The 23,997-nt window shown below is 38.8% G+C and overlaps 1 protein-coding gene across 5 annotated transcripts in view; it reads left to right on the top strand.

Annotated features, from left to right (window-relative positions):
- Positions 1–11,111, top strand: part of KYNU (kynureninase) — a 58,447-nt gene extending 47,336 nt beyond the window's left edge. For all 5 annotated transcript variants that reach the window (XM_017740270.1, XM_017740268.1, XM_017740267.1 and 2 more), the window contains 4 exons: positions 4,032–4,084; positions 5,562–5,647; positions 9,326–9,556; positions 10,780–11,111. In XM_017740270.1, coding sequence (XP_017595759.1) covers positions 4,032–4,084; positions 5,562–5,647; positions 9,326–9,556; positions 10,780–10,932 — 523 coding nt within the window. In that variant the 3' untranslated portion in view covers positions 10,933–11,111. The remainder of the gene's footprint in view (positions 1–4,031; positions 4,085–5,561; positions 5,648–9,325; positions 9,557–10,779) is intronic.
- Positions 11,112–23,997: the final 12,886 nt, after the last annotated feature.

The following is a 23,997-nucleotide window of genomic DNA, read 5'->3' as shown; positions in this document are numbered from 1 at the left end:
AGGGAAGCTGGAAGATGTAAAATCAAGTATTACAAATTTCACACTGTATTCCTGAAGCTTTTCAACTTGCCTTCTCCTGGATGTGAAATGATTATCTCACACAATATAATGACAGGATACTTCCAGCACATTGCCCTGGACTGTAAAAGCTGGGCCCCATTAGTGGTATTTCCCTGTTTTCTGTACCACTACTCAAGAGTTTCTGCCTTTCTTTCTTTCTGAGAAGGAAAATGAGACCCGTGTTGCTCCAGGCTGTAAATTATAGATGAGTAGCATGATCATCTGTAACGCCGAAGCAAAGGTCAAAGGAATTTTTTTTGTATTTTTTCTGTGTTCTATAACTGGATCTTCTTTGATGTTTACACTGCACATACATCACGATCATTATATCCCGCACTCCTGCATCATTAATGCAACTACAAACGAGATGACTCAAGTTATGAACAACCAGTGCTTCAGTCTAATGCAGACAGATAGGAAGGAGGAAAATGAGCTAAATAAAAATACTTATTGAAGGGATCGTTCCCTGGTGTAAATGTCCTTAAAGAGAGTATGACTAAATAAGAGGATACTGTTCCTCTCTGCAGTCATTTTCCAGCCCAGCAAACCTTTGTTTGTAAAACAAGAGAACATTTTGGGGTAAAAAAAAAATAAGGAATTTGCAAACCTTTCAGCAATATTTCATTATACTCTTACTTGCCTCATGAAGCCGAGCTAGTAACAGTTTGCTTTAAATTTTATGCGGCACATGTAAAAATTCTGTACAGACTGGAAACTGCAGATTTCCCTGGGAAAGGCTCAGAGTTATCAAACTGTGAGGACTTAGACCACGTTGGATGGGTCCTTCAGCAACCTGGTCCAGTGGAAGGTATCCCTGCCCATGGCAGGGGTTGGAAAGATGTTCTCTTCAAGGTCCCTTCCAATCCAAACCATTCCATGATGGCAATAGTTTTATTTGAGGCATAGAATGGAACAATCTACTTTAAAAGTTATTTTCTAATAGAAGTGGGCTTGTAAGAACATGCTCACCTTGCAGAAAAAGGCACAGCTAGTTTGGCACTAATTTAATCTCCTTTTTAGCACGATTTTGCAACAGATTTCATATATGTTTTGCTCCAGGATGGAGAGAGATTTTCTGTGGAGGTGTTCCAGGAGCATGTTCGCTGAGCAACCTTGGGAGGCTGCTGGAGGTACCTGGGACTGGCAGCAGGATGCTGCAACCACAAGCTATCCATCACTGAGATAACAATTTTGTTTAGTGATGTGTTAAGACAAGGGCTTAGTTCGGATAAATTTGCATTCTTAAATTTATAGTGGAACATTTGCTAAATTAGACCTTTATCTCCTTAGACACTGATTTTTTACACGCTTCCCACAATGGGTTTTCTCTGCCATAGAAAGCATGTAACTTGACAGGCCCATTGCTAACATGTTTAAGGTGTTTTTAATTACAAGCACATCATATATGGCTTCTCAGAGCCTTCCACCTTATGTATTTTGCCAAAAGTTATGGTTTGGAATTCAGAATCCATTTAGACCTTGGTGCCTTTGTTTCTGAAGCAGGAGCAGTTGAAATGGTGACTGCGGTTCAAAATGCTCACTTTGCATGCAGAGTAACAACTCTTTAATAAGAAATTTTACTGCACTAAGTTAATGTGCAGTTTTATTGCCTATTATTTTTAGTGAGCATTTATAAAGCATTATGTTTGGGGTTTAACACCATAGCTCTTTCCCATCACAACAGGTTGAAATTTGGCATAGCAGTGGCAACCTTCATTTCAAAATTTTCACAGAAAATTGTAAACAGCAAATTGCTATAATTTGTGAAGATTTTGTTAATTTCCATGCTTTGAAGCCTGTCAACTTAAATGTCAAATAACGTGACATCCATATGGACCATTAGATCAATGAGAGTGTAGGACCAGAGCTGCCTCAAAGTGCACATCCTGCAGTGACACCTCTGAAGTTCTAGAACAGCCAAAAGAGAAAAAATAAAAAAGAGGAAAATCAAATTGTCAGATTATGGTAGGAAAGGGCAAGACATCTAAAACTGTCTTTTAAAAAAAAATCCTTCACTCTGTCATTTTGGAAAAGTTTTGAAATTTCACTTTCCAAGTTGCCTCCATGGTGCTGCAGCTGAGATCTGGGTTGAAGCCAACTTCAGAATTAGCAAGTTTTGAACATTCAAAGTGTCACCAGAGAGCTTTTCATCAGCCCTGATCTGGGTAATGATCTGATTGATCTGTATTTTGTCTTTGATTTTCGGGTGTGGTCCAAGTGGAACATAGTGTTGTTTTCTCCTTCTCACAGACTATTAGTCCAGATGTTTTATTTCCCATGGATTTTTTTCTGCTTAAAACTTTTGAAATTCATAGAATGTGTGTGCAATTGATATCAATAGATTGTTGCAGGAATATACAATATTCAGGGTTGCAGTCCAATGTTGTCTATATGTTATAGAGTTCCTATAAAATAACTGAAATATCTTTTGTGATTTGAAGCATCAGCAATGGAGTCAGTCGGGCAGAGGCTCCGTTGTGCTTTATTTGGGATGTATTCATTTTGGCAATGTAATATCTCATTTAAAATGGATGTATATTGCATTATTAATTTTCATGGCTCTTAGAATAATAAAAACATCATGCAGCAATAAAGAAAAAACCATGCCTTTTCTGTAGAGCCTCTGTTTAGATGCAGCTCACAGAAGTAAACATAAAACCTGTGTTGTTATACAGAAATACGAACTACTTTATTTTACACTCTGCAGTATTCATATAACAAGTTTCTAACTCAAATGTGGTCTTAATCCTGCAGAGCTCAGCTCTTTTAGGCAAACTGCAAAATGCTCCTGCTTTAGGGAGGGGCCGTGACTTTCTTTTCCCTGTTTGCTTCCAGGAAGGCTGATCTACTGTGACTTTTACATAGAGACCTTTTTATCATTACAAGTTCTGCCAGGCTTCACTCCTAACGACTTTGCTATCTGGCATAGGGAAAACTGAGCAAAGCCTTGGCAGAAATGGTGTCCAATATGTCCAGGCGTGCAGAGCTGAGAAGTTCTGGAAGGAGTCTGTGATGGTGACTTCTTGATATTGTAAAAGCATTGATACATGGGAAATCTCAAGTGGGGCTGGCATTATTAATCACTGATATCACCGTGTGCTGAGTTAAGAAGTGGAGAACCCAAGGGAGGTGGGGAGAGACTCCTTGATTTTGCAATATTGGTTTTATCTGCAGTGCCCTGGCAGTAGGTGATCCAGTATATCCAGCTGCTTTAGAAAACTGTATACAGCAATGTCCTTGGAGATATTTTCCATTAGATATGAGTTAATAATGCAGTGTCATTTTAATGTCTAAGCTCAGACATATTATTTTTTAAATAATTGAATTTTTTTTTTTTTTTCTGGAGATGATCTTTAAAAAAGTAATATTGCATTAAACTGGTTTGGGTTTTATTTTAAAGAAAGATTTTGAATAGTAAGTTTACTTCATTGAGAATGAAAGTGTATGCAGAATTCACACTGGTCTCACAGTAAGGACGAGGCAATGCCCACATAATTATCTTTCCAAGGTCCTGTTGTCTGCTTGCTGTTCACCAAAATGTGCTTTTCTTGGTGAAACTAAAGCAGATTTTATAACTCCTTTTAGCTTTCAATATTCATTAAACTAAGTTTAAGAGCACGGGGAGAATGGTTTGAATTTAATGCCTTGGAACCAAACAGTGGAAATATTTCTGCACTGTTTTTTGTTTTGTGAAGTGACTTCACATAGAATGGATATTGTTAAAATCAATAGTTAATTGAAAGATGTGGTGTGTTTTATCATTTGCAGTAAAAGAGAAATTCTCAAACGGTAATGTTAAGTTTTTAGTGCCAACTCTTTATAGAATTTATTGCATTTTTATGTCATTGTTAGAAATAAAATGTATTATTATAAACATATATATTGCTCAATCTTATATAATTCTTAACACTCTAAGCTAAATTAAAAGATATTAAGTTTTCTATTAATTTATTTTCTTTAAAAAATCTTAGGCTAATCGGCTGGTGGGGCCATGACTTCAAAACACGATTCCTCATGGAAAACAGTATGTACTCATACACTCTCAATTTTACCTTTTTTGATTTATTTATGTATAACCAGCTTCACTTTTTTAGCAGTTTGACAAGGACAGAACTTTGCATTTCCTCATTTATGTTAAAGGCATTAGGCTAAACTCATCCAAAAGATGTAATGCAGTGCAGTCAACAAAATAAATGTTGGAATAAATGTATGTTTGGGCATAAGGGTTTGACTGTCTGCTCCTTGATATTCTGCTGAAATACCTTCAAAATGCAGATATAGAATATGGATGAAACTTTCAAAATATCTCAGTGAATTAAATTCATAAGTCTGTGAGGAGCAAGGATCTGCTAACATTCACTGGGGCAATATCTTTCTTCAGGATTAGTTCCACTGGAATTAATGAGAAATTATATAAATAAAGGTAAGGCAAGCTGGCATAAGTCGTGAAATCTCGCTTACGTTTCAGCATCTCCAAATTTCCTGCACTAGGGAAGGATGGGTTGTAAGACAAACCTGCTCTGAAATAGTGAAGTGGTTTTTGTTCCAATACATAATGAGGACTCCTGTCCAAATCTGACAGCTAGACTGTTCCAGTTTAAACTATGGCAGAGAGAATATCCTGAGGGATCAGGATGAGAAAGGAGCTTTTTGGTTTGATTGGTTGTTTTTTTTTTTTTAATATATTTTTAATTTTCTGTGGCGGTGCCTGTTGATGTGGCTTTGGCTGGAGAGCACCTCTCTAATAGCCTCAGTCTGCTCTTTGTTTTCGGACCAAATGCAAGAGAGTGGCACGATGGAAAGCCAGCAGGAGACACAAATTGCCTTGAAATACTGCTAGAAGAAGAAAAACATTGTTTATTCATTTCCATGAGCAGTTTACAGGGGAGAAGTTGGGCATTATAAAATTAGTTGGTCTGTTGTGCGTGAAAAGCATTTCCTCCGCTTCATCCTCCTGCTCTGGTGCTGGAGCGTGAAATATGAACGGTGACACAGAACTTACAGTGAGGCTTTGTAGACTTATTAAATAGATTTTGTGAAATTTCACAGCCCAAAGTCTAGGCAACTCCTCTACGTGGCCTGAAGCTACACTTAGCTGCATATGCAGCCTCCCATGTGTCTCGTCAGCTCAATAAAGTTAAGGAACGTGATTCCTTGCTCCACGTGAGCGTGCCTCTGCTGACTTGGAATTTCTCAGCCTCGTGCCAGCCTTAAAAGAGATTCAAGTGTAAAGGTGGTTTTAACACACACCATTTAAACAAATTAATTGCAGTTCTCTGGTTCCCATGAAGCTGCTAATGAGGTCTTCTGCTGGATAAAATTGGGCTTCTCTCAAAGTTGAAAGTATTAGCTGGGAATAGATTACTATTTCCTTTTAATGACCCATTCCTACAGGCCACATTAGGGAAATATTTTACTGTGTGAGGACAGACTTCAAGATAAGGTCCAATCCATTAAAATGAAGAAATCAAAAACACTAATATAAGTTATTCATTTTCCAGAATTACAACTAAGTGAAGGAATTAATGGATTCCGGTTATCAAATCCTCCAATTTTACTGGTCTGTGCTCTGCATGCCAGTTTAGAGGTAAGTAATTGCTTTACTTTGAGCGTATATTTAGGAGTATAAAAATATTTAATGAATGCTACTTGTATTATTGCTGTCTCCCTTAAAGAAATCTGTGAAATATTTGAAAATTGAAGGGGAGAAGTAATGAAAAGCAAACAAAATAACCCCACAGCCCTGAGGGACCAAGGGCTTTAATGAATATACTCACCTCCCCATGTCTCTCACAAACTGCTGGAGGATGCAGAGTATTTGAGGTTTGCACCTCCAAACCTGAACTCTGGCATTGCATTTGTTCCTGCTTTTAGGGGCTCAGTACAAACAGCACCTTTATCCTATGGAAGTATTCAGGGCTCGAAATAATAGAAAAATTTGGAAGTGATCTCTGAGATCACCAAGTATATCAGTGACTTGTCTTAGTGCTACTCAGGGGAAGGATTCTGCTCAGCATCTTCCTACAGAGGAGTCATGTAGGTCTGAAAAGTTGCATCCAGAGCTGCTGTTTCCTATACTCCATGAGCAAAGCAGACTTACATCCTTTATGAAAGAAAATTATGTATCCTGGGTGCCCTGGATTAACCAATCCAGTGGCTCAGGGAACCTCTTTTTCCTTTGGTTACAAACAGAAGAGACAGAAGCTCTCTGCAAATGTTTCCTAAAAGGGGAATTCATGAGTTTGGCATAACTCCAGCCTTTTTTTAATAGAATCTTTAGTTTTCTGGTGGTCAAAGGAGCAGAGCCCCATCTCTGACCTATCTGTGTATGAATCACTGACACTGAGGCTGTGGAAAGAGCAGTCCTGCCATACAGAGCTAATTCCTCCTTTTCTCCAAAGGTGTGATCCGTGTGCTGAAAGCCTCTGGTCCACTTTGGAGAGCACAGCCCATCCCTCTTTGAGGGCATGGAGCTGTCCCCCAAACACCTGGGTTTCACATCAAGATGTTCCAGCATTCCTCTTAAGGATGGTTCACCCCTGAAATCAGGACTCTGGGTCTCTGTGGCTCAAAAGGGTGGTGTTACTCAGATTTACCTGCTATATGCAGTATATTATTCTGCTCTAAAATCATCCTTAAGCTGGTTTTCAAGGCAGCCTTGGGTAGCAAGGTTTTGCTGCCAGCATAAATGGCAGAAATTTATTTCTGCTTAGCATTCCATTAATTCTAGTGGAATGACTGAGCTGATGCTGGAACAAAGAGCAGTGTCCACATCCCTCTTCAGTATTTATTGAAAAAACAGCATTTTAAGCAAACAAAGTCAGAAAATTGCCAGTTATGCTCTCTCCATCCTGCATGCAACGCTGAAGGACTGCAAAGGGCACAGTCATGCTTCTTGTTCCGCCTGACAATTTATTTTTTTAGTCCTTAAACATCCAATATATTGTTTTAAACTTTATGTGACCTTTGAGATAAGCTGAAAGCTATTCTGCTATGACCCAGATTGTCAGTGCTCGGGTTTGTGTGGGCTGGTGTCATTTAGCCCACTGCAGGGAGCCTCGAACAATGAGGGCTGCGCAGTTTCCATTGCCTCCCCTTTCCCTGCCCACATTACCTTTTGGCACAGCCAGGATTTCCCAGTGCTAATTGCTCTAATACAGTGGGAAACAAAATAGTTTTCATGTCTGGCAATAGATGGCTAGTGAAATTGCATGCCACCTTCACTGGGACACATTAAGCAGAAGGCAGTGTTTCCGATGGAAACAATGAAAGCTGCAAGTGTTAATGGATGTTATTCCTCAATAATGCTTAAAGTGACTGTTATGGCACTGGCTGCTGCCTTTTATGGAAAAAAGGGGAGCGCTCTACAGACACATTTTAAAGACCTTTTTCAAAAGTTTCACCCAGGAGACCAAATATTCCTTGCACAAAGCCTGTGGAAACAGATTTTTGCATGCAGCCTAAGGAGATCCATCCCTCATACTCCTGCAAATCCTGGAGGAATAGGAGGCAGGTCTCTGTTTTCCCTCTAGTAATGCACTGAATAGGCCTGTGTCTGCTCTGCCTGCCTGGGTGGAGAGGGAAGCACCTCTAGATTTTTTGTTGGCCTCTGCAGGTGCTGACTTCTGGTGGCTCTGGTCCCTGTCACGTTCATTCCCTTGCAAAGTCTGTCTTACAGCATCCATATTTCATTTCTCAAACACGAATGCAGGGGTTCTTGGTTTTGTGCAGCATCTAGTGGCTGTGATAGCATCAGGGAGTGAGACTCGGGATGTTCTACAAAAGAATGATTCCCAGATGCTGCTGGAAACCAGACTGTTGTGTTTTGAGTAGGATTTCTCAGGTACCTCTCTTTATGCTTTTCCAGGTTATGATATAAGTAATCTTAAAATTGTTACTTCTCTTGTGTGAAACAGTTATTTCTTGAGAGTGAAGATCATGGACTGTCATCCAGGGCACTGCCTTGCCTCTGATTTGCAGCTGCAGTCAGTGGAGAGAGAACTGTCCACGAGCATTGATGTGCCAGGATGTGATTTGAAGTGGCTGTTGGGCACTTGCATGTCTGTATCTTGTCATTTTCCCCTGCAGCCAATTCCATAAGAAGAAAGAAAGGGAAGATTTGAGGAAGGCAGGGGTAAATTATTTCTGGGGTTGCTTATTCCATCATTCCCTGTAATGGAACCTTTCCAGAGTAAAAGAAGAAGCTATCTCACCTTCTGCTTCCAAACTCCTCTACCACACTGATCTTGTTTGTGTGGTCAAATGGCACTGCCATTTTCAAGCAGTCATTTTTGCCCCTCTCATGATATTTTGAGTGTGTAAAGCTCACCAGTTCTTGTAGCTGTGCAAGAGCACAGATCTACTGAAAAAGAATTCAGTGAATATTTTTTTTTTTTCTTCTTCATGTGGTTTAGGAGAGAGGGAGCCTGTACAGGACTTAAGGCTACAAAGTCAATATGTTAGTACACATTTTGTGCTTTCTAAGTCAAGGATTTGTACATCAGTCATGATGTTTCAGTCTTGGCCCTTGGATTTTGTTAGTAGAGTCATTTAGTTTGGGAAAGACCTCTGAGATCATGGTGTCCAACCATTAACCCCGCACTGCCAGGCCCACCACTAAACCATGTCCTCAAGTGCCACATCTATGTGTTTTTTGAACACTTCCAGGGACTGTGATACCTGCCAGGGAGCCTGTTCCAATGCTTGACCACCCTTTTAGTTAAGAAATTCTTCCTAAAATCCAAACTAAACATCTCTTGGTATAACTTGAGGCAGTTTTCTCTTTTCCCATCACTTGTTATCTGGGAGAAGAGATCAAACCCCACCTGACTACACCCTCCCTCAGGGAGTTGTAGAGAGTGATAAGGTCTGTAGTAAAGGTACACACAAGGGAAAAATTTTCATGTGATATTGAGTTTCATGCAGCACTGTTGCATCTATGGAGGATTTATGGATCATTTTCAGACATGCAGATGAATGCTCTCTTAGCAAATTGGCTTTGTATGCAAGCTCATTTATGCAGACATAGATGTGTATGAAACTTTTAAACAATAAGCACAAATATCTGTCATTATCTAAAGCATAACATTATCCTGGGTTTTCCAAAGCCCAGTCCTGCCATGTTTATGTAAAATGCCTATCTGGTATTACTACTTAATTCCAGTGATAATGTGCAGAGAAATCTGTCACCTTTTTAGTCTTTCTTTATTTCCTTTTCATTTTCTACACAACACGTTGTCATTCTAATGGTTTCAAATCATTACAGGTTTTTAGTCAAACTACGATGAAAGCATTGAGGAGGAAATCCATTCTGCTCACTGGTTACTTGGAATACCTGATAAAACATTACTACAGTGAGGATAAAACAAATCCAGAGAAGCCCTTTGTAAGAATAATCACACCATCTCGGATTGAGGACAGAGGATGCCAACTCACTCTGTCATTTTCCCTTCCAATCAAATCTGTGTTTAAAGAGCTGGAGAAGAGGGGAGTAGCTGTGAGTAAATCAAACTTCATCTTCTTAACAAGTAAAAAAGTATTAATTTACTTTTATTCAAATATAACCTCATATAAGGCAAATACCCTCTAGGACTGATGACAGTTTCTTACATCTTCAATTTTTACTTGTGCAAGCAATCCAATTCACAGAGTTATTTTATAGATTATTTGTTACACTCTATGTTGCCCTTTCACTGTTGACTTATTTCCAGTAGTTCTGGAGTCACTGCTGAGGTTAGAGCTGTATCATGGGTGCACTAGGATGGGAGGCACACCTACAGACACATGACAAGGAACTCTGAACCTACATCAGTTGCCTTCTTGATCCACAAATGGCCAAAAGCTTTGTGAGGCATCGAGATGGAGCAGTGGAAAAGCTGCCATTTCCTTAGAGATGTGTTTTAGCACTCAGGAAAAGAAGCCACTAAGCAGTGCTTCCATGTAATGGCACAGCTACCGTCGAGCACTGCTCCGAAAGAATAAGGGGGAAATTTAGGGCCATACATTGGGTGATTTAGATGTGATGGGAGGTGAGACTGATAGCATAATGCCATATAAATGAGATATCAGTTTTATTTCTGCTGGTGATTTGTCTCCCCAAAGGACACCTCTTTTACGTTACGTATGCTGCTGCTTTGATGCTGCCAGGGAATTCCAGGAACTCCTGCTTTTAAGAGGCCACGGGGCCTCACGCTGTTGGCTTGCCTTTGCAATGCAGTGATATTTTTCAAATATGAGAGATTATTATATTCAGGAAAATGTTCAAAATCACAGAGGGGGAAGAAAAATACTGCAGTGCCTGTGCCATCACTTGTACCTTTAGAACAAGACATTCTCACATACTGGAATGGGTTTTGTTGTGTTTGGTTTGTTGTTTTTTTTTTTAATCAACTGTGTGCCTTTTCAACTCTGAGTTGCTGTAGGCACTAAGGTGAATTTTGGGGCTACATGGCTGGTTGGAAGCCCTCAATGGCACTGATAGAGTCCTGCCAATCCTGAGATTTGCATCCTTTTTTTAGGCAAAACATTACTCTTCTTACTAAGTTCTTCACAATCCCGCTCCTCACTGTAGTTGCTTGAGGATCCCAAAGCTTTTACACGTGCCTCTTTGTCAGTCCAGTCATTCTTCCTTGAAGACAAGTTGTGGCATTTAGAAATATAGCCTGACAGATAAACATGAAGTGACCTGAATTTACTGAATGTTCCCTCTCTGTTTTGCAGTGTGACATGCGAGAACCAAACGCTCTTCGTGTTGCCCCGGTTCCTCTCTACAATTCTTTCCATGATGTGCACAGATTTATTGAAATCCTGGGATCTGCAATTACATCTTCAAAACAAACAGCAAATAATACCATGCTATCTGGTTCTTATTGATGGCTCAGCTGTATCTTTTAATCTATTTCTGACTAAGATGCATTTATCCTGCTGAGCGATTCTTTGCTTCGAGTAGACCGAGCTATATCCCATGCAATTTGCAAAAAAATGACTGTGCTTGAATAGTTATTTACAACAGACATAGTTTTATTAAAGCTCATATTTCCACTCTGCTTTGACTTTGACTTCATGAATTAGTATGCTTTGTATATTTTAATGGGGCTTTTCTTAAACATTTTATGTAGTTTTATTACATTAGCTTTGAGAAGCATGGAAGAATTGCTATCAACTAGAACAGGGATGAAAAAAAAATCCTTCTTTATTATAAAAATTATGCATAATAAAATGTGGAAAATAGACAAATCACCAGCTGTTAAAAGATACAGTTCAATTTACATTTTTAATTTAGTAATTCTATTTAAAGTACAGGGTATACTTGAAAAGTAAAAGTTGAAGAATTAGTTGTTTCAAAACTCCTGACTGCTGCACACTGAGTTTTTCAAAGAGCCCAATATTTTGAAATTCTGGTTTAATTGAAGAATGAATTTACATTGCTGATACCTTCTTTGTTGTGGTATAGTTGGCCAAAAAACCCATTTTATCTTTCTAGGTAGTCATGTTGGAGAGGAGGAGCTGAAGAAAGCTGAGAACAGTTGTAGACCTGTGTAAGGCAGCGTGAAGGGCTGTACGAACACTCCCTGCAGCTTTAGTGAGGCTTAGTTTGGATTAGGCAAAATGAGCCCTGAGCTCTTTAAGCAGCATCAAAATATCTCATTGTTAACTCACCGTGTGGCCCGAATTTTTACAGAGATTTGCACCAGGCAGGCAAAAGCAATGCAGAAAAACTGCTTACATTTCACCAACTCTTTATCCAAAGTTGTTTTAAGGCATAAATAACACCTTGGCATAATTGGCAATTAAGCCCTAAAGTCTGTAGCTATTCACTCAGCGTTTTCCAAGAATCAGCTGAAACTTCCTCTCTGATGATGTTCAATGAGTCTCATTTTTGGTATGAAACACTTAGAAAATTGCATCCAGTTGTGCTTTCAGTATCTGAAGGGAGCCTATAATAAAGATGGGGACAAACTGATGTGATAGGACAAGGGGGGATGGTTTTAAAGTGAAGGAGGGTGGATTTAGGTTAGATATAAGAGAGCAGTTTTTTACAGTGAAGATGGTGAAACACTGGAACAGGTTGCTCAGAGAAGTGGTGGATGCACCTCTGGGAACATTCAAGGCCAGGTTGGATGGGGCTCTGAGCAACCTGCTCTAGGTGTCCCTGCCATGGCACAGGATTTGGACTAGAAGACCCTTAAAAGGTCCCTTCCAACTCAAACTACTCTGATTCTGTGATACTTTTTATTCTACTTCAAGGGTGAGGAAGGATTTTGGGGGGAAGTGAGGTCTTCTCCAGTTTTGCTTACAGTCACTTTTACTGGTGGAAATTTTCACACCCTTAGAGCATCTCCTGCTGCACAAGGAAACCCAAGGGCCTTCACAGCACCTACCTGTTCTCTAAAATTCCCTTAAGATGGGTAGTTTTAAAATCCTTGCTGCAGTAACACCTATTTTGTTGGTTGTAATGTGCAGGGGGAAGCTAAAAGAACTGCAAATACAGCATTTGTTGGTATTTTTAGCTCTTGTGAAAAGTAAGAAGAGCTTCTTTAACCAGAATATTGTTACAAAGAATAGCACGGGAGGGTTAATCAGTTGGGAAGCTCTGTCTCACTCAAGGGGTTTTGATTACACTGAGGTCATCTCTCCTCAGTTCAGCTGAGACTGGATCATTCTGTTGCAGACTAGGTACCTGTGTTTTTGTGTGTTTATTTTTATCCTTGCACCTGCAGCTCAGCTACTTTATCTGTCAAGTGACAGGATCTTAGAAAAGGACCATTTTACATAAAGTAACAGTTGATGAAAAAGCACTGAATATAAGAATGTGCAGGTCCACAGTGTTGAAAAGGGGTTTAACTCAGTGTCAGTGCCTTTGCAGCACCTGTGCCAACAGTCACTCACGCCTTCCCTATAAAGTCAGGCAAGCTTAATACAAATCCAGATCTGGATCTAGGTGGTATTATAAAATATCTTATTCTGGTATCAGCTGAACCTTCTTGTAAGAAAGCCCAGAGGAGTAAGAATCCTAAAATCTCTTTCTAAATAACATCTAGACCTCTGGTTTAGATGAGCTGTCTTGGCAGTTATGGGGAGATAAACAGTGATTTTTGTGACGTTTGAGATCTGCTTTTAATTCACAAACTGTGAAAATAATTTTTTGTGTCTCTGGTTGAGGAAAGTGAACCACATAGTAGGTAAAGTACTAAATATATGCAGTTCAGGTTTCGAAGACTAACAGATTAAAAATAAATATTTGATAGTATTTTGTCTTTTAGTATCATTTCAAGCTACAGGTACAAATACTGATTTTACAAATAAGTATTTGTGTTCCATTTGGTGGATTTGGTTAAATTCAGTGCATCAAAACTCACTTATTTCAACTTTTTAAAGTTACTCTCTCATTTTACCTGTGAGCTGTGATGATAAACCTGAAAGCTCCTTGCATTTATAGGTGTATATATGTAAATTCAGAAAATTATTTCCAAAAAGCTAGGGAAGACTATATTGCAGTTTACTCATTTTACTGAAATAAAATTGCAGCGTAAGCACCAGTTTCACACGATCTTTCCCTCCTTGAAGTAAAAGTTTTGCAAAATGAATAATACTGGAAGTTAACATTAGGTGTCAGTATTTTACATATTATTTAGCAAAAGAATATCAAGGGATTTTTCAAATGCTTTAAGTTATCACAGTTAGAGTAATAGCAGGAATAATTATGTGTGAAACAATTAATTGTATATACCCCGAATGTTTCTTGCTAGTTACATCTCTGATTTAAAAGTCAGTATTAAGTACCACTGCTTTCTAATTGTGATAAAATTTTGTTCTTGGATTGTTTGAAGAAATTACATTTTTCAAATTGAACTGCAGAATATGAGGATCTGCAGATGACAGAAAATTGATACCCAGGTAGAGTGAGAAAATGCTTACAAATGAAGGTAAATGTGAATATGAAGATCCCTGGTTGTGTGTGATCTTTTTCAGCACAATAAAATTTAAAAGTGTCCAGAACTCTTAGGCTCACTGCAACTGTTGAAAAGATGAGGAAAAAATACTATAGGATCCATCTGTGCATTTTTAACCTTGTTTTGCCACAGGAACACCAAAGAGAAGACAAAGTCTTCCTTCACAAGCAGAAAAGGATGCCTTTGTTTTCCAAAAGAACAGTATACTCAGAGTGAAGAAAAAGGCACGACATAGTAATTTTTTCATCTGAGCTTGTGGCATGACTGAGAATGTGGCTCATTCAAAGAGTTTAACCCCAAAATGTTGGATGTCCTCGTCTGACAACTACAAAACCCACCTTGATTTCATTTTACCAGCAAATTATTATAAATCGGTAGATTGAGCAAGAACGATGCAAGAAAGGATGGAAGATACTAAAACAAAATAATTAACTTTTAAACCTGTGTTAGATATTCCCAAACAGAACTGGGTACAAGTGGGAAAACCCTGTGGAATTCTAGCCCCTGGCCTAGGGATGGGCTTTGGTTGGGTTCACAAAGGTGAAAATAAGCATTTTGGGCTAAATCCACAGAAGCCCCTGACAGGATGTGTCATCATCAAAGCAGCAACATCAATATTTTATTTTAATGCCTCTCCCTGAGTCACAGAATTGCTGAGGTTATAAAAGACCTCCAAGATCATCGAGTCCCACCACTGACCCAGCACTGCCATGATCACTGTTATAATGAAGCCAAGGCTGAGGTAGGTGTGCTATTTCCTATACCCACCTATAAAACACACTTCAGAGGCAGCTGACCTGGCCAGAGACCCCCCAAAACCTCTGCAGGTCCTCATCTGAACCTCTGGGCATTCAAACTGGTGCAAATATATTTCTGAAAAGCTACCCACTTTCTGAGACCAGCTGAGAGACAGTTTTGCATCGTAAGCTTAAACTTTTGTCAATATTTGTGAAATATATTTAGACAGCTTATTCAGAAATGAGTAAGTTATAGATCAGTAATTCATACTTTTTATATCCCGAGTTTTTATTACCTAAACTTATTCTTCTAAGCATCGTTTTATGTTTCTAGTTAAATATAAGTGAGAATTGATTGGAGTATTTCTCAATGGAATTCTATCTTTATTTCATCATAATTGCTTCATATTTGAATAATGACAGATGAACTATTTCATTCAATTGCAGTTTTAAGGCTTTGAAGTCACAATAGCAGCAAAGGATTTAAATCCTGAAACCATTATTATGGCAGAGAAGACATCAGGGAAAAAGAAAACTTATGGCAGTGTAATTTTCTAGACAGAAAAATTCTTCTGTGGTTGCACTTTTTTTCTTTTTATTATTTTTTTCTCTGGACATTTTATTAATGTTAAAAGAACCCTGGAAGAAGAGATTGGAAATGCTGAATGAGAGTCCTGCTGTAAGTAAACTTCTGTGGTTATTTGGCTTTGGAGCTGGCTACAAACCTTTTAAAATTCTGGGCAGCTGCAATACTGTATTTCACCAATAAAGAGTTCATTAGATCTTTTTTCTCTCTGACATTTACATCTAGTCCTGAGTACATGTTAATACTCCAAGGTATGAATTTCAAAGTTCCCTTTATCTTTGTGTACAGTTTTAAGCAATTAATCAAATGATAAAATATAGCTTTAAAAATAAGAAACGAATTGTGAATTTAAAGTATATATTCAAAAAGTTGCTCCATTATAATTGGGGGAGGATGGGGCCTCTTATCAACTGAACTTAATTCAGCTGTTCTTTTTTTTTTTTACCTTACATTTTATTGAAGAATTTTGAAGCAATCCTCAAATTGTTAAAACATGACCAAGTGGTATATCCAGGATAGTTCTTTCTCCTCGGAGGCTACATCAAAGTGGGAGAGACGTAGAAAAATCATTATTCAATATGTTCAAAATTATTCCCATGTGGGGCAAGATTTATACAGGCTTCTGAAATGAGAGTGGGGGAAAACAGCACCAAGACCCCTTCGTCTGAAATAAAAGTGAGCGACAGCTGTATCATCCCTGTACAAGGTACAAATATGAAGATATTCATGAAGTGTAGTGGGGTGGAGGTTGCCCCATAATTTTGGCAACAGGGGCCAAATCGAGCCTCTTGAGTTCAACTTGCAACTTTGCTACTCCAAGGATATTCCTGGTGCCTCAGTTTTCCTGGGCTGGGGTGGCTGTTCCAAAGGTAATTGGGAGTGGACATCTGCGTGGTTCCCATTGGTGCCTGAGCAAAAGGCTGTAAGAACTGGGAGCTTCTCAATGTCGTTAATGAATCTCAACAGAAACATGCTTGTAATTTTTTTGCCTGTATTTTCTCTTTTACTCACTGAGGGCTGTCAAGCATACAAAACCTTGCTTCTTCTTAATGAGTGTGTTATTTTAATTTTCACCTGGGAGGTGAAAGGCAATATTCAGAAATATTCATTCTTCAGACAGGACATGGAAGCAGTTTTAACCCCTGAGCTGAAAGTTGGTGTGAAATGCTCAGATGATGTTTTGTGTGATACCTAATTTAAACGATTGTGGCCACGAGACAAGACATGCTGCCAATTCTTACCTTCTTATATAGAAAGCACCTTGCAACTGGGTAACTTGTAAATATGTGGACCTTCCTTTTTAAGGATGCTTCTGGACTTTTCTGTACTGCTCCAACTTGAAGAGAAAAGAGATGAAGGTCTCATTTAGAGGAATTGTGAGTGAAAGTCTGTATGCACCTGCTTCTGAGTTCTCTTTATTGACCCTGAAAGTGTGGGGTTTTCCTTATTTTTAAACTGATGTGAAAATCCCACTTATTATAGAATCATAGAATCATTTGTGTTGGAAAATACTTCGAGGTCACTGAGTCCAACCATAGACCTGATGCTGCCAAGTCCACCACTAAACTATTTCCCTGATTTTTTTGTTTAACTTCTAGTTTCAATGTAGTTTGCTGTCAGGTTAATTTAATGAGTTTATAAACCTCATTGTAACATTCAAGTTTCATTTGATTTTGAAAGAATTTGGATTAGAAAAGATAAATTTCTTCTGCATTAATACAGCAGTGACAAGTACACTGAATTTTGAAAAGAAGCTACTCTCAACTTCTCAAATTTAACTACTAAATGAAAGATTCTGCATTGCTCTGTATCAGATATGGATGAAGGATAAAGCTATGTGTCAATTTTTGGAATATCCTAAATTCTGTGGAAGACGATGCAGCATATGACTGCTTGATTTTCATTAGTATTCTTATTTTATTCAAACTTTCTCTCTTTAACTGGATATTAAAGCTGAAGTGATAAAATACCAGAATAAGTATGAATCACCAAAGTTCTATGTTGAAGTCTGTTCTCCTGACATTTTTCTGAATGAATATTGAAATGCTTCTCAACAAAAGATCTTGAAATTGCTCCATCGGTAATCAGACCCAGACTTGACTTGAAAAAAATTCTTATATTTAGTTATGAAAAGCATGCTCTTAATTACAATGATGATCATTAAAACAAATGTCTTGGAAGGCTACTATTTTCAATTCAAAGTCTCTTCAAAAGCATATGAAAAACTTGATGGTATATATAATAAGTCTATCCTGAAAAAAATCAGAAAAACATACGAAATTAATGTATATGATATACATGTACATCTATGTGTGTGTATATATGTGGTCCTCTCCAGAGAATCAAGAGGTTTGGTTCTGCCTTTAATTTTTTTTTCACATTTATGGGGAGTATAAGAAGTGGCTTAATTTGATGAAATCAAACATTTGATGAAAACAAAGGCGTGAGCTCTGAAATAAGACATCAGCTTTGCAGGGCTATGGATCCTTTGAACTTGGATGACATTGTCTCTGAGGACAAGATGTTTGATGAATTTTAGACTTTAAAGCTTTTGGTAGGAAAAATTAGTCCAGAAGCTGTTCCTGTAGGATGGGGAAAAAAAATCATTCTTCAAAAGATCAGGAAAAAAATGATGTCGTTTTCCATTTCCCTTAAGTACCTTTTCTTCAGATGCTTATATTTGAAAAGGCTCAACAGCCATGAATTTAGGGGCTTATGCTCCAAGTGATCAGGGCATTTATGTCCTCTCTGCACAGAATATTGAGGAGAGAAAAAAAAAACCCTCTTAGAATATAAGGATAAAGGGCTCTGTGAGTAAGATGGTCTTACAAAACATCTCTGACTAATTTTAATCTATTAATTTAATATAATGAACATAATGATTTGTGTAAAATTACTTTACCCCTGTTATATGCCAAATCTGTCAGGAACAGCTGCTTTGCGTTCAATATATCATAATGACATATACTGTGGAGTTAAAATATTTAAATTTTTTTTCATTAAGGCCCTATTTTAGATTTGCAAGCTTATGCACAAGGGGAGAAGGGCTGGTGCCTCCATCGACTCTCGCTGTTAAAGGTTATCAAAAAGAACTCTTGGCTCTGTGAAGAAATGAGTAATGACTGCAAGTTGGTTCTGCAGACCCTGTTACAAGGGAAGAATAAACCAGGATTAAAAAGCCTCATGGAGAATATTTTTTCCCAACAGGCCCAATGTTTAATGGTTTTGTGCTCAGAAGAATGAGGAGGGTCACAGTAACTGCAGCTTGAAATAAAGGTGAATTGATAACACAGGTGTGGAGGTGGACTGAAGGGTTTGTCATTAATTAAGCCTTAATAAACATACAGTGGCTGCAGCAGAGACTCCCTTTCTCACGCTTTCCTACATCCCAAATACTCCTAAGATTATTACCTAGCTCTAAATACCCCTTTCCTTTGGAACTGCTGATGATACACTTTGTCCTGTCACAGAGCTTGCCTGGACTTACAGAAATGGATGTGGATGAACATTTCTCACAGCTCAGAAGGTCCAATTCTGGCTGAGAAGAAATCAGCATTGCAATAATTTTGCTAAACACCCACACCCACACATCATGCAAGAGTGGAGATGATGTAAAACATGGCTCCAGGCTCCTTCTGTTGTAGCCTGAAGGTGATTCTTCCATGAAAACCTAAGGAGGTAACTGCAGCATTGGGGAATGACAGTGTTCTGTACCTGCTTTAGGAGAGTCTCGATTAATCTTGGCAGATTAATAAAATAAAAAGAGACCCAAAAAAGCAATATTACAGGCATGGACCTGAGCAAAGAGGGCAGCGTGGCCTTGAGAAACAAGGGAAAAGGAAGTCTATGACTTAAGAGACCACAGACTATAGAATTAAAAGGAACTGAAAAACTGGAACAAGCTCAAGGGCTATAGAATGAGGGCTATCAGTTTTCTATTTTTGTCTGTTTGGAGCAAGCTGAAGTTCGCTGTATTTCTATGGATATGCTGAAGTGCTCTGAGTAAGGACATGCTTATTTTCTGTAGGTGGCTGCTGTGACTGAGTCTTCCAAGAAGTGCAAACAGCCAAACATATCTAATACTCAGCCTGGTGGCTACAAGTTGCACTGCAGATACCTTTATTCTTTTTTTTTTTGTTTTCTTTTCTCCTTCCTGAGATCTGGATTCCCCCATTCACCAACAACCTGATTTCCTGATATCTCCCATATCCTGTAAGAATACAGCAATTCTCTGTCAGAAGGAGGGAGCTGGGGAGAAGGGCAATAGGGTAGAGTCATGCAGATAAACTAGAAGTATCTGTGTATTACATGAGCAAATAAAATTACAGGAAGTGATTGGAACTGACATACTGAATTAATTAATTCAGCTAACTGCTTCAAGTCTTTGATAAACTAATTTATTTTGTTGTTTCCCAGTCCATTCCAGGTAGCACAGTCTCCCCTGGGAGCTTCTGGACACAAGAGAGGACATTCATCTGTCTGCAGAGGATTTTGCCATCCTGCAACTGACTTTCCCCTACATTTGTTGCCTTCTTTTTTCTGGCTCCAGTGCCTGGATTGTTCTGATGCACTCTGGGATGGCAGCATGGGAGGGAGTAGGGTGAGAGCGGAGCTGCCACTTGGATAAAGCCTCTATTAGTAAAAGGCAAAAAATGGCTTGAGCAATTCTTATTTCCACTAGATTTGATGGGGACACATTGTTTTTGCGAATAGCTTCTGTGACTGCTTGCTTATATTCATTTATTTATTTATTTATTGTGAATGGGAACTTTGGTACTGTAGAAATGAGACTTTTTTCGCTCAAAGGCTGAAGCAGAAGGAGAAAATATCTCAGAACATCTTATCTTTCTTCTGCATCAATTCTCAGCATGGGATTTTACAGGGCTTGGGACTTTCTTCACTAGAAACTATTCACCAGGTAGCTGAAACTCTTGTAGTAGAGGTAGAAACAACACTGGCTGGAGCATCATTTTTGTGCTAAGGACTGATATATTCCTTCCAGACTCTTCCTTCTCTGTGAAAATATTGACTGTTTTTGTAGCTCTGACTTGATCATGGGTTCATAGATCAAGATATTGTCTCCCAGAGCGCACAACTCTCTTTCTTTTAAGGTCCCTTATTGTGTGATGTAAAACCACCTTTTTGGCAGTTTGGTATTGTAGTACTTTTAGCACTCCAGAAAATACATTTACACTGCATTTCAAGCTTGCATGTAACTAAATCCTGTCAAGGAAAGTCTTTACATAATGCATCAACATATGCTGGGGTTTTGTCTCTTTTTTTAGTACAGTATGGCTATACAATGGGTTGGAGTGGCTTTTCTAAGTTATTAAATATAGCCCAAGGCAAGGCTGGCTTTTAAAAGAAATGGCAAGATCTCTAAAAACACCTGGAAAAGAGAGAGAAAAAGACCAGTTTGGATTTTTGTAGAACTTTCTCACCCAGTAGTTTTTGTTGAATTGAGTGTCCTATTTTTTGTCTTTAACAATGAAATATAGCAGTAACTTAGCTTGAAAAACAATGAGGTTAAACCAAACAATATATGTTATTTTTTTAGCTATGGATATTCCTAAATCCAAACCTCATTTTAAGACAAAATGAAGTTTATTAGGAAGTAAATGTTCAGAGGGTTCTATCCTAAACTTCTCTGCTGCTTTCTAAAGTATATCTCTGTCATCAAAACTTCAGTGGCTCTGCTATTAAGTGATTTAACGCAAGATCATTTTTTTCCTAAAATGTGAATGTTCTGGGTTTTAGACCTCAAGAAGCAGCACATATGTTCCTTCCATAGAGCCAACATTAAACTGCTGGGGAATCTCTATAGATCTATTTCCTGCCACCTGTGACCATTTTGTTAAAATGTCTCTTGCACTTTGAAGTCCATGGTAGGTAAAATGGGTTGTTTGGGGGGAAAGTCAGCTGCGGGTAAAAGGGTTTGGAAGATGGCACCAGGATGTTTATAATGCACGTTGTGGTTGAGAGGGTTGTGTGAATTTAGCCATTACTGTACATTTACATTGACATTTACATTCAGGCTCCTACATAATGAGCATTTATAGCCCAAGTAGGTGACATATGAGAGGCTGCTGTTCACTTGGACTACGAGCTGTTGGAATCTGTTACGTGGCCACATGCGTGGCCTTCTTCATACATGGGAATGTGCTTCCAGAAATGTTTTTGCTGGGATTAAATATTCAAAGCCCTTGTAGCAAAAAAAATAATGGCTGCTGAACGGACATCAGCATTTGAGCAAACAATTGCTATGAGCAAAAAATTGCTATGAGCAAGAATATGAATTAATGGCCATGGGACAAAAATATTTTTTCTCCTTTTTATATATTCTAAGATTATGAAAAATGCCATTTCTCTGGTGAAAGATGTGGGAAAAAAATCAATTTTTTGCTATCCGAGGCCAGGCTGGATGGGGCTTGGAGCAATATAAGTTAGTGGAAAGTATCCCTGCCCATGGCAAGAGGTTGGAACTTTATGATCTTTAAGGGCCTTTCCAAACAAAACCCTTCCATGATTCCATGATCACCATGTCATCTCCTAGTTTCCTAGGGTTTTTCCCAGTGACTTGCAAAGTTTTGGCACTTTAGCCATTTTTATTAATAAAAAAATAATTTTCTTCTGCAACCAGGCATTGATCAACCACAATGGATCTTCCAGGCCTGTGCCTGTGTGCTGTCAGGTTTGCATTGTCTGTTATGGCTTGATTTAACCACTGAATTAGTTTTGCTGCTGGGTGTCTGCTCTACAAGCCAGACACCAGGCTGCCTGCCAGTCATCACAAGAGGGAGTAAAGGCTGAACTAGGCAAAACCAACAAAAACTCAAGTTTTCTTTCCCCCTCAGGAGACTGCTGGTCCAGAATAAGTCTTGCAATCAGTGTTTAAGCACCTGAGGAAGCATATGATACCTCTTGAATTTATTATAACAGAGTTGATAACATTTGATGGGCATTCAGCACCCTCAGCCTTTTTTTAAAAACTGCTTTTTTAGCTTTAGTTCTCAGTACTCTGAGGTATGAGATGAGGCAATCTGGATGTTCACCAGCTTGGTGACACATCTCGTAGGCAATGACGCCATCAGCCACTAAAACAGGGATGAGAAATCAGCCCTTCAGAAATGATGCTCCATCTCTAACTTGCACAGCAAACACGAGGGCCAACCTATTGCCCAGCAATCTGCTCCAGGTAGCGTCTCTGCAGCTTCTGTTTCCTGCTTAGTTTTACTTAGGTTAAATGAGCGCTTAGATTTTGTAAAAGTGGCTTTTTTTTTTTTTTTTTTTTTTTGCACATCTAAAGTATTTTCAGCCTTTCAGAGATCACACAGGAAGCTTGTGCTGCATAAGTTTGAGCTGTATGCAAAGCTGCCATCCTTTTATAGAATTTTGTCACTGCTGACATACTGTCAAATGGATGTGAAGGAGCTCAGACAGTCTGCAACTCGAGTGAAATGTTAGGTGTGCAGTGAAAGACATTTTCATGAAAAATGTCGTGTCCCCAGTAATCTAGGGTTTGGACCAGGTAACATAGGCAACTTCTGCTGCAGCATTTTACAGGTTTGATGATGGGTTTTCATATTTTGGTGGTGAAGTTCTGTTGTCCACACTGCTCACAAATACTTTGTGACCGTAAAAATGCTTCCAATGATTTTATTTGAGGAATATCTTGAGATCCACGAAGCTACAATTTATTTCTCAATTAAAATTTATTTTATATGACAAAATAAGTTGGAACATATACTGCTTTTTAAAGAGTTAGCAGTTAATTAGTGCTGCAGTGGTTATTTTACAGAAAATTACTGTATTGCTCTTTCACCTCCTCAAACCTGGGAGAAATCCCTCATCACTGCTCATAGACATCATTCACTTCTTTATTCCAAAAGTCCAACTTTAAAATACATCCCTGAAATGCAGGGCCTACAAAGAAATGATATTTTAGTTTAGAACAGTGAAGAGCAGCTGTTGTGCTGTTCAGCTCCCTCTCCTGCCTGTCCCTGTGTGCTGCCTCTCGGCACACACAGGAAGTATTTGGAAGCAAGGGCTGTCTTGATTCTGGCTTTGTGTGGGCTTTGGCATAATTGGATCTTTGGCCACGAAATGGATCTTGTAGAAGTTACTGGAAAATGCATAATAATAATTAAAGGGTCACTCTGTAGCCTAAGAGCTCTGCCATTCCTTCAACGGGGCTGTGTCCCTCTGTTTTATTGCTGGACTCTGAGGGTTTCTTGAGACTCTGAAGGTCTTGCTTCCCCACTGATTCAGTGAGTGCATGATGTGCTAAAGCTCCTCTCTACAGGAATATTCTTGCATCTTTTTTCTTGCTGCAATAGGAAATGACCTGCCTGCAAATCAGTCTTTTCTTTGCAGCCTTGTAAAATACGTCACAAACCCCTTGTAGGCCTTCGCAAGATCCAGTCCAGGCACAGCCCCAGCCCTCGTTTCCTGTCTCCATTAGGACAGTTTTACTATCTCCATTATCTTTATTTCCCTCTATTACAACCATGGGTTATTCTGTGAGATCCTCTTTTAGGGCACCCAATGACTGTTGTTGGACCTCTGTACAGATGGGACAGAGCTTCTTGAGGCGCTCCACCTGTCAACAAAGCTCATTTTACCTCACTGTTGGGACAAATCCCTAAACATCAGGATGGCCATG

The sequence above is a fragment of the Corvus brachyrhynchos genome, unplaced genomic scaffold (assembly GCF_000691975.1).
Source record: "Corvus brachyrhynchos isolate BGI_N302 unplaced genomic scaffold, ASM69197v1 scaffold126, whole genome shotgun sequence".
In the NCBI taxonomy this organism is placed as follows: domain Eukaryota; kingdom Metazoa; phylum Chordata; class Aves; order Passeriformes; family Corvidae; genus Corvus; species Corvus brachyrhynchos.
Note: the sequence above shows the minus strand (reverse complement) of the source record. Positions and strands in the feature narration are given on the sequence as shown.